At 41.0% G+C, this 11374-nt stretch overlaps 1 protein-coding gene across 1 annotated transcript; it reads right to left on the reverse strand.

Moving 5' to 3' along the window:
• Window positions 1–1071: 1071 nt before the first annotated feature.
• Window positions 1072–9580, reverse strand: LOC136051593 (poly(U)-specific endoribonuclease-like). The gene is made up of 7 exons (XM_065741093.1): window positions 9465–9580; window positions 5544–5643; window positions 4103–4214; window positions 2838–2959; window positions 2645–2757; window positions 1882–2035; window positions 1072–1434 (listed from the first exon to the last, which is right to left on the reverse strand). Exons 1-7 carry the CDS (start codon window positions 9473–9475, stop codon window positions 1177–1179), a joined length of 870 nt encoding a protein of 289 aa, XP_065597165.1. The 5' UTR covers window positions 9476–9580; the 3' UTR covers window positions 1072–1176.
• Window positions 9581–11374: the final 1794 nt, after the last annotated feature.

Raw genomic sequence — 11374 nt, forward strand, 5'->3', positions numbered from 1 at the left:
TCTGCCATGTTTAATCATTTTTGTGCTTGGAACAAGAGACATTTGCTATCACTGATATAACAGCCTCTGCCTTATGTAGTAAAGCATCTCTGGAAGTTTTGCTTTTTTTTTTGTTTGAATTTGCATCTTTCCAGCATTGGTTTGGTTAGCTAGACTTAAAGCTTCAGCACTCAAACTCATGAAAATTATGTGCAGCAATTTGCAAATCATGGATTGTGAGGAAAATATGCATCAGGAAGTTCCTCGCTTTGCTTAAAGAAATAACTGTAGGATGTGAATATTTAAGCAATCCTGGTTACTCCCGGAGTGTGTCATCAACTGCCTGTCTGCACTGGCATGACAAGGAAGTGTTCCTTTCCCTGGAGTATTAAATGCATTTTGGAAGAACAAGAGCAGATGTCTGTATCAGCAGAAGGACAAGTGATCATGTCCAGGAATAAGTCCAGTGTCCCCAGTGGCATCTTATTATTGTTGATGGATTATACAGGATAAGAAGTCTAACCCTAATGTACACTGCACAAACAGATAAGTGACTGCAGACATCACTGACTGTAATGCAAAACATGTGCTTATCTTTCAAAGTTAGGTGAGATAAAGCCTACTGTGGCATCTGGAAACAGGCCAAAACCTGAGTGTAGTGACAGACTTGTTGTTGATCTGATGATCGTTCTCACAGCTGAATATTTTTACTGCATATCCAAGGCACTGCAATTGTAAAATTGCATTTGAAATTGACATCTAATAAAATGAGGAGATTGGGGAGGGGTGAGGAACCATACTGTGGTTCAGCTTGTGCCAGATCAAAGGTCCTGTCTAGAAGGAAAAACATAACATATGTGTAGTTACTGCTATTTCAAATAGGCAGTGGCTAACAAATAGAAGAAATAAATGTATAGACTTTAATGTGACCTATTTAAAAATTCTTTTACATGGTGAAAAGTATAATGCATTCAGGAAGGCTGATACAAGTTTAATACAGATTTTAATGTGAAAAGAAGCATATTTTAAGGTGGGAACACGGAACTACTGATTCAACTCTTCACTGCAAATCAAAAGTGAACAACTCATAAATTTATACTAGACATGAATTGTATAAAACAACACATCAATATACTCCCTCCCCTCCATCAAAAGGAAAAAAAAAAAGGAAGAAATGTTGCCTGGTCACTGTACCTACTAATCTTCATTACTGGTGTTGAGGAGTACTGGATATGCTGTTCCAATGTGGTGCCCGTGGCGACAAACGACTATCTGTAGCTCATATTCTTCTATCTTCACTGTTTCACGTGTGACTCTTTCTCCAGACAGCAGAAAAATGACGGTGTAAAGGGCAAATTCAAACTCAGGGCTGACACCGATGAAGGTGCTTCCGATTGGTTTGACTGAGCCCTTCCAGCTGAACTGGATGCTCAAAACTTGGTCATCTCTATCAGGCTGAAAGCATAAAAATAACAATCCAATAATCTCCAACGCAGTGGTGACCACACGTAGTATCAGATTCTGGATTGTAGGTACAATTCTTCTTGTTTATGGTTTTACATCATCTGAACTGCTCTACCTTTACCACCTAAGGTAACCTTGCACCTCTGAGGACAATATATGGAAAGCAGTTTAAATCAGTGAACTTTTTGTTTGAATAACTGTTTTTGTTCCCAGCCTTGTGGAATAAAGATACCTTGAAGAGGTCCAGAAATCCAGACAATAACCACAGATGACAGTAGGAAGAGGATGAAAGGGGATTTGTTAGTGACTATGGATGTGACTAGACAGATACAGGGAAAAATGCAACAGTGTCTGCATCGTAGTGCCTTGATTTGTTATCTCACTTCTTCTCTGTGCATACATTGGTTTCATTTTCAAGGCCACCCTGCTCATTCTTACCCTGGTTTTGTTCTTCCGAGTGATGTATCCCTTGTAGTCGATTTGGTTATGCTTTTCCTGAAGATAAAATTGCACCCAGTTGTGCAAGCCTAAGATCTGTTTACCATGCCTTGTTTCTCCAACAAAAACATGTTCAAAACCGCAAGAATCAGGTCTGTAACAAACAAACAAGAAACCCATGCATCTTTCATTTGTTTAAACATTAAAATTTGCTAAGATAAAAGGAAAGAAGATGCACAAGTTTGCTTAGGTTCTTTTGTGGCAGGATTAGTTTGGGGTTCGTTGGGTTTTCCTTCTTACTTTGCACAAAACTTGCAATGGAAACTATTCATGAAGTCTAAAACTCTGTTTGATGATGAAGACTGTTAGTAAAATTCACAGATGTATCACTGCTGCTTATTGTGATTTTTAGTCAGCCTTTTGACACCATCTCCCAGAACAACCATATAGACAAACTTATGAAGCGCAGATTAGAAAAGTAGATGGTGTCTTGGATTGAGAAGTGGATTAAATGTCTGCACTTGAAGGCCTGTGACTAGAGATATCAAGTCTAACTGGAGGTCAGTCACCAGTGGTGTACCCCAATGGTCGACATTTTCAATATCTGATCAGTAAGACTTTAATGTGATCTGTGTGGGATCAATGAACATTGCCTTAGGCCACATCCTGAGACTGCCTCCCAGTTCTGTGTGCAATGAATAGAATTCAAGCTTGCAGTTGCATTAATTGGAATAGTGATGAATCAGAGATTCACTGGACGTACCTGTCTCCTTCTTTCCTGGCATAGAGCTGGAACCAGATGTCATAGAGCTGACTCTTGAAATCAGAAAGGTTTGGTTTTGCTAGGTTCTTTTTAAGCAGATACTTATGAGCTAGCTGAAGGATAGAAAACAAAGATACATATATTTGTAATTCATTGTTTTCAGTGGCATAAATAAAAAATCTTCATTACTCACTTTCATTACACCAGTCATTAAGATAGCATCAAGAAAACAATTGTTTTCAGCTATTTCTTCTGGAGTCACTACTTCTTCTACTCCGGTTGATGTCTCATAGTTGTCCAATAAGGAAATAAAGGCTGTAGAAAAAGAGAAACTTTTGATGACCAGGACATCATACCTGTGACCCAGTCTTTAGAGACATTACAATAAACCTGCCACATAAAAAGGCAGGAAGGATGTCCCTTTATGTGTCAGGATTTTATTCTCACTGGAGTGGCTCAGTGCCAGATCAAAGCTGTACTTCTTTTTAGGTTAAACAGCTCAGTACTGAGCGTCCTAATAGAACTAAGTGGCTGAAGCAACAATGAGCTTCTACTAAACAAACAGACAAATAAATCAGAGCTCCTATGTCACAGATTGATTCCTATGAACTTGTGTTATACTGGCAGAAGGTTTTGTGGACATCATTTCAGCATGGACCTACGTAAGATGAAGTTGAGCTCACGGCCACTGAGTGGATGATTTTATTCTCCCTGGTGCACCCCCTCTTGCCACCCACTGCCTCTCATCACTTCAGCTGCTCCTGGTCTACAACTGGTGGATTCTGCAGGTAGATTCAGCACAGTAAGATAATAAAAAAAATACTTGAGGTCCAAAACGTAAGTCCTGGCAGGGTTAGAGATGTGGCTCAGGTTTCAGTACTTAACTGTGCTCATGATGGGCTGGATTGTGAGCTCAGTGAGGAGTATGGGAACAGAGAATGGTGCTCCCTATTATGCCAGCTGTTTGATCAGCTGAGCAACTTAATACAGCTCCACCCAGGGGAAAGAAAAACCATGAACGGAAATATATATTGATAGACATGCTTGAAGTATAACCCTAACAGAAGTGTGAGAGGGAGCTGTGAGTCAAATGCTGTCTGAAAGGGCTAGGAGCTGTGAGCAAAGGAGGAAAGATAACTTTGACAACTTTTTCAATACACAGAACAACATCAAAGGAATGACAAGTGTATTATCCATTTCACTTTGTAGTTGGAGATGGTCTGAGAAATTCAGACCTAGACTATAGCAGAAAAGGGTGCTCTTCCTGATGCTAAGACGACAGGTAACTTACATTGTAAACACTGTAATGCACCTTCAAATGACATGCAGCCTGTTGAATCTCACCTTCTGCTCATCTGATCTTCCAAATTGTATGCAATGTTACGTTTTAGGTAAACACATAAAACCAACACAGATTCTTCATATCACTTCTGCCATTAACAAAAGAACAGGTCTCACTTGCAAAAGTTTTTATGTTCTTCAGGCGTTCTTCATTTACGTAGTGAAACAGATGTCTGGCTGCACTGTCCTGAACTGCACTGTGACCTTGCTGTACAGCATCTGCTTTTCCCTGGGAGAAACACCAGAATGAAACAACAGCAGAAGCAAAATGTTTTCAGAGGAGACAGTAGCTGTCTTTATAATAACCAAAGCATGGTTTAGTGCTTGGCAACCCTTGCCCATGGCAGGGGGGTTGTAACTAGATATCTTTGAGGTCCTTTTCAACCCAGGCCTTTCTATGATTCTGTGTTAGGAATGGTTGTCCTACAAAAGAAGAGAAGATATTACTGAAGAGCTGCCAGCATGAAGAAAGAAGACATAATGCCTATCACTACAGAAGTCTGAAATTTTCAAAGATTACTGGCCAGTTGCTTAAAAGCGGATATTTTATCAATGTGACCAATAAGAACATCCAAAATATATGTGGCTTTCCAATGATTTTCAAGTTTCTGTTCCACAAAAGGCATTCTCCAGGAAGGAGGAGAAAAGATGAATAGCTGTAAGTTAACATGGGCGAGGAGCAACTAGAGCCTTGTTCTGAGAAACGGAGAAAGCATGCGGGAGAAGCTTTCCCCACACAAATTTTGACTAGAGGTAAGTACACCTCTTTCAACTTTATTATCAACAGCAGGAGCAGCAACAACCCTAAAACCCTCCTTTCTCTTACCTCTGCTACTCCACTCTCCAGCTGAGACCCAGTAGTTCCTCAGTTTCCTCTCTCAGTCCCTCAAAAATGTCTTGGAATCCCCCCCCCCACCCTTGTCCCTTACTACAAAGCACCCAAATGATACAGACGAGCATTCATACCCATATGTACACATATCCATACACACAGAATCATCCAGGGTAAAGGAGACCTCAGGACATCTTGTCCTGCTCAAAGTATGGTCAACATCAAATTCAGACTATATTACTCTGGGTGTCATTCTGTTGAACCTTGAAAATGTTCAGAGGAGATTTGAGAACTTTTCTGTTCTATTTGCATTTGTCTTTCTTGAATTTCATGATGTGTTTTCAGCCTGCTCCTCTAGCCTGCATAGGTCCAGCTGAAGGGCAGCCCTGACCTTGAGCATGTCACCTGCATTACCACAGTTTGCTCTCATCTGCAAAAATGGAAAGGTTGCATTCCACCTTCTCATCCTCCAAGTCACAGATGAAGATTTTATATGTTATAGGACCACAGGAACTTTAGAGATGCCACCTGCTTCCAGGTACTGTGGAACATAACAAATTCTCTGTATTATTCCCTCTTCTAAATAGCTACCATTCAGAAGTATTGCCTATGCCATTAATGGAAATGATGAAGCATAAGAAACTCTTCTAGCAAACAGCAGCTTTACAGACATTTTTTCCTACAATACCATTCTGCCCATCCTTGTGTCACTTAGCAATCAGTTACCTGTAGTTCAATTGCATAATCTTTCCCAGGAGTAAAGCGGTTAACATCCATATCCCACATCTCATTGAAAAGTTTAGAAAGTTCATGATTTAAGGCCTTCCTGCCAAGAAATACGGAGAAATGCACGTGTTAAAGGAGACATGTACTATTACTTTTGAAAGTCACTTCTACAGTCTTACAAAAGTCAACCATCTGTGTTCTGGACACTAGCTTGTCAACAGGAGAGCTTTCTCTTATAAACACATCTTTCTGTCAGTCTGTTCTGAAAACCATGGAGCTTATGGTCGATGTTAATATCTAAAGAATGCAGGCAACCTGTAAGAAAACATGAGCCTTCCCTAAGGTTATTCTAGAATACATTTTAACAAAGTTCTTGTTGACATGCTGTATTTTCCATGCAGTGAAATAAAAATGAAGTTGGTATTGTTTCATTGAGAAGGAGTCTATGTACAAACCAGAAGCAAGCAGAAGACTGTTACCAGCATGCAGTAGCACTACCCAGGAAAACAGAAGGCAAAGAGTTTTCTTTCTGATGTTTTTCTAGTAATCTTAGTACACTCTTTCTACCTTTTTCCTGCAAGACTCCACACTAGAAATGCTTTCCTTTACCCACATGCATGATTTTAATGCAATTTTGCTCTGCATAATGGTGTACAGTTTTCAGAAGTCTATCCATCCACCTACCAACAAGATTTGGGAAGGTTTGCTATTGTGATGAACTGCCCAAAGGTAGTTCCAGGTCCAAGGCATTATGTCCACAGTGAGGAATAGAATCACAGATCTTTTACACCAAGAACAGAGAGAAGAAAAAGAAATGAATTAATCTTGAAATGACAGTTGAACTAATTGATTGCAAACCAGCACATGCATCGATGCCTAGATGAGAACACCACAATACATTTAAATTTGTCCTCCAAAGCAGATGTTCTGAAGAAAAAAGAAGTGCTGAAATTTGTCTTTCAACAACTATTTGAGAAACCTCTCATGATTTTAACAACAGATCCTTCTACAGCAGACCAAAACAACTACAAGCCCAACTCTGAACCTCCAGACTGATAATTACTATGCCATCTCCTCCTGTTCTGGTCAGGATGGAGATAATGCTGCATTCTTTGACCAGTGTCAGATTCCATGCACTCTAGCAGAAAGAACAAGCAGATGTAGTGATAAGATCAGTTTTCTGATGTGGCAACCTAGGTGCAAGACAGCTTGAAAGCAAGAAAGAGCAAAAGTGAGCCAGACAGGCACACCCTGCTGTTGGCAGGGAAGAAAGGCACTGCAGAAACAAGGGCATTAATCAAGTAGTTGGACTTCAGTTGAGAAGCAATACAGCAAAACACTGCGTGTCTTCTGTCCTGGACTGTACTTTGTGGATGGATATGGAATTACTAGTCTAAGCTAAATGCTTCAGCAGGAAACAAAAAAATTGCCTGGATTACTGGAATATTTTTCACAAATATTGAGCAAGACGACTTCTCCATCTCCAAATCTGAGTAGCTGTGGGATGGAGCTCAACAGCCCAATATTAAAATCCTGAAAAACATAAGCAGTCTGCACTTAACTCCTTGGGAGCCAGTTGCCCAAAGGAGTTCATATCCCAGGGTTAAAAGCCAGAAACAGCCAGCTTGCATTAATGCACCAGAGGATAAGCTGCAGCAGCTGAGGAGCATAAAGAACATGTATGATATTCATCTTATATTTCGTATTATTTAGTGGGAAAAGCAACCTCCCTCAGGAGGGTATGGCTGACATCTATAACACTTGGTGACCAGACCCAGTCTGCCTGCAATGGGGGATCTGAGCCACAGTGTACCTCAGCTGTGCTGGGGCACAGATCTTCAGTTTTGGCTCAGGCTCTGTGCTACCTCAAGATGATGGGTGGAATATGTACAAGATCACATGAATTTGGAGCTGTACCTGAACAGTTATCGATGAAGGAGAAGGACTAAAAATTTTAGTATATGGGAGCCAAAGGGTTGCTAGGGTTAAAAGAAGGACAATTTTTGCATAAGTCTTGCAGAGCATCTGAAGGAGGCTGTCACAGAGCAGATGCACATTTATATTTGGTCTTGCCCAAGACCCTAACTCTGCTTGCACTGCAGATGTGTGGCTGTGGCACTGTGGTGTCAATATAGGCTCTGTGGCCTGCACAAGCCTCTCAGCTTCACATGAGTCAGCAACACAACCTGTCACAGAAGCCACCATCAGCTTTGCTTTTATTTGATATCAGCATTATTTCCACATTCTTTCCAGGGTCATAAGAATTCCTTCCCTAACCTTTGCTCCCCTACAAATCTTATAGAATATTTCATGCATTTAATTTTATAAAATAAATGCCTTTTATCTGCTGACTCTCTGCTGGGTTCTACCACAACATCACTGTGGACGCTTCCTCTCTGTTTTATTGTCCCCCTAATTTCCAAACAGAGCAGAGCACCTGTACACATTCAATACAGAAACAGGTATCTGTGCCAAAGCTAAGAACTTGTTTGTCAGCTTACACGGTCACCTTGTAAAAGCTCTTTCTTAAGAGCATTGCTTTAAAAAAGGCCCATAAACTTAGCTTACACATATATGGTCAGACAACTTCAAAGAGAAGCAAATGTTTATGCAAATCCATTACGTGTAGAGTTTAAGTAAAGCCTTCCTGAGAAAGAGTATTACATATCTGTGCTGATTTTCAGTATAATTGCATACATATCCCTTGAAACAATTTTTTTTTGGTCATTCTCAGCCTCCTGCTTTTGGTGAAACCTCTCAGCTGTTAGTCTTGTGTTTTCTCATAGAATAACTTTTACCTGTGCAAGAAATCTGTCCAATTGGACTTTATCCAGCTTCAGCCTTGCTCAGAGGTCCTTATGTGCACAAAGCACCATTGAAAAACAAGAACGCTTGGCCTGCAGTTGTAAGAGCTAAGAAAGCTTCTGGGGGAAGATCTCTGCAATAGGAACCCCAATGCAACATCAGTGTAGCTAGAGCAAAAGAAGTTAATGTTTCCACCTGATTGTAGATGTCAAGTGAAACATGAAAGATAGAAAGGACGTGCTTATTTTTTCAAGTCATTTTCCTGCATGAAACCTTCATTATGTACAAAACAATTCCCCATTAAGAAGGTGTTTGTTTATTGCTATAAATGAGAAGTGACTCAAGAGGTGGAGAGAAGGTAAGAAGGATCTGTGGAAAGTCAAGTGAGCAAGTCAATAATGTCAAAGCAAGAAAAACGTATTGCAAATGGGTCACACAGGGACTGGCAAAGGAGATTTAGTCGAGCATCTCCTCTAAAGTAAATTTATCTTCATAGAACTTAAACAGAACCCAATTATTAAAAAACCTTTAATCTCAGTGTAGAGAAGTTATGAATTTGGAAAGCCTGATGAGCAAGCATTTAAAAGAAGTTCTCAATCACTTAAAAAAATATTTCAAATGAAGTGAAACACTGTTGTCAACTCATGGGTTTAATTGAAGAGTTAAGCAATTCTCTTGGTTTCCCACTTCTGCCAGTGTGCATGTCTTTCTCCTGGGCCCAGTGATGCTTTTCTCAGTATAAACTCAGTATTTGAAATACAAAAACATCAACACAACAGGTTTTGTAGATGAAAATAAACAAGCCTGTACAAAAGACAAACACAGCAGTGGACAGTTGCTTTGCCAGCGCCATCATGATATTGAACAGATTTGGAGAACTGATTCTACTTATCAGCTCTATCCAAGCAAAATCTCAGCATTCTCTTATTTTAGCTGAAGCAGTTTTTATTTCTTTTGTCTCTTCAGTCTTCACCAACTTCTCATGCTGCAGTGAGGTTCTAGAACTGAACAGAAACAGCATTGTGTGTCACCCAGCTCCCTTCTACATGTCTCCCATGTAAGTATGTCCTGTTCCCACTGCGCTCACATTAAGAGACCAGTATGATTTTCTCTTACCTATCAGCCATGCTAGGCAGAAGTTTTTTCTTGTAGCGACACAGTGAGCAGGGAAAATGCAAGCTGAAGCTCAGAAGTCCTTCCAGTAGTCCAAGGAGTGGAGCTGACTCGCCTCCCTTCCCCTTCCAGTCACTCAAAAAGGCAATGACAGGACAGGAGGAGGAAATGTGAGGCACAGTCACAACGTCACGTCCCATGCCTTGGCTGCCACAGGCACACGCAGACCAGGAAGTTGGAGCTGCCTGTACCAATCGTGCTCCTTATCCCATCAACAGGCAATCAGAGACACACTGTCAGGGTTTTCAGGTACAAGTCTGAGATCCTCACACATGAGTCAAGTCATTACTTCTGGAATGACCTTGGGTAATTTATTGGTTTAAGAGACTTGTCTGAGGTGGACGGGCCACTCTAGCACATGACAACAGAAGGAAAGCTGGTAATGAAACATGGATCTAAAAAGTTGCAGGTAGGGAATAAAAGAAAATAAGCAGTGTACTTCTCCATGTAACAGCTGAAATTGTTAGTTGTGACCTTGTAAGCAACAGGAGGCATTATAAACAGGAAATGTTTTGCAAAGGCAGTCCTTTTCATACACCACTGAAAGCAAGCAGGGACAGGTGCCACATGCACAAGTACCCCTTCCAGTGCCTGTCCTTAATTATGTGGATAAATTAAAGCTTCGGGTGGCTTAAAGCTTGTTTCAATTAATATTTTTTACATTTTCTTCTTTGTAATAACTAATTCCTGAAAACATAGCTTTAGGTTTCAAACCACAGATGTATATACCTATACATACATGTTGGTATGTATACAGAAGCCAAAACATTTTGATGTTAGACTTCTCTTTATGCAAATGGTTCTGTATCTCTGGACCATGTTTCCCTTTCAAGAACAGTGTTAAAGCTAAACAAGTCTTTCCACAAAGCAACATGCTTTTGTTGCAGAAAATGACATCAGACTCTGCCTGCTCTCTGTTCCTCTCTTCTTTCAAGGGAATGTACAGAACATTTGTCATCACCATGCTCATATTTGGCATTTCCAGGGGAATGTGGAAGACACGCTGCCTAACAGAAGAGCCCCCTCAAGCATCAGGTGCTGACTCTCATCAAGGCCAGGGGCCACAGAAACCCTGTGAATAAGGCCTGTTTCTAAATGACATACCACATCTGCGCTGCTCCAAGAGGATGTTTCTGGATGGTTTGCTTTGGTTACCAATGTATAAATGCTTGTTTGTTTAGAGAAACTCTCATCTCCTGCTTTTTGTCTGAGGTGCCCCAAAGAGGGAAAGTGGAATGTGAGCAGAGAGGGGCTGGTTAGCAAGAACCTTGGGTGGGCTGAGATGCAGATGGAGGGAGCTCACACCCCGATGAAGGCAGGGAGTGGGATGTGGAGCTCTCCAGCCTTCACAGCGTTAATTTTTGAGCTGGAGCCTCACCTGACTGATTAATTCCCACCAAGTACCATGGCCTCAGTGCCAGCCTGTCTCTCAGTTATCTACGCAGGTTAGATAACTCAGATAACTTAGAAAGCCTCAGACTGCTAATCCTTCTAAAATCCTTCTTTTCTCCAGCCAATGGTTTAACAATCCCTCCACTTTCACTATAACTTTCTGGTGCAGCAGCTCATAGGTTCATAGGTTGATAAGGTTGGAAAGGACCTACAAGATCATCTAGTCCAACCATCCTCCTATCACTATCCCTACCCAACTACTAAATCAAATCCCTTAGCACCTCATCTAAACGCTTCTTGAACAGCGCTAGGGATGGGGCCTCAACCACCTCCCTAGGCAGGCCATTCCAGTGCCTGACCACTCTTTCAGAGAAAAAATGTTTCCTCAGGTCTAATCTAAATCTTCCCCAGTGCAACTTCTGGCCATTCCCTCTCGTCCTGTCATTATTTATCAGGGAGAA

The sequence above is a fragment of the Cyrtonyx montezumae genome, unplaced genomic scaffold, assembly GCF_038088225.1.
Source record: "Cyrtonyx montezumae isolate F1298 unplaced genomic scaffold, pur_monq_1.0 scaffold_3, whole genome shotgun sequence".
Classification (NCBI taxonomy): domain Eukaryota; kingdom Metazoa; phylum Chordata; class Aves; order Galliformes; family Odontophoridae; genus Cyrtonyx; species Cyrtonyx montezumae.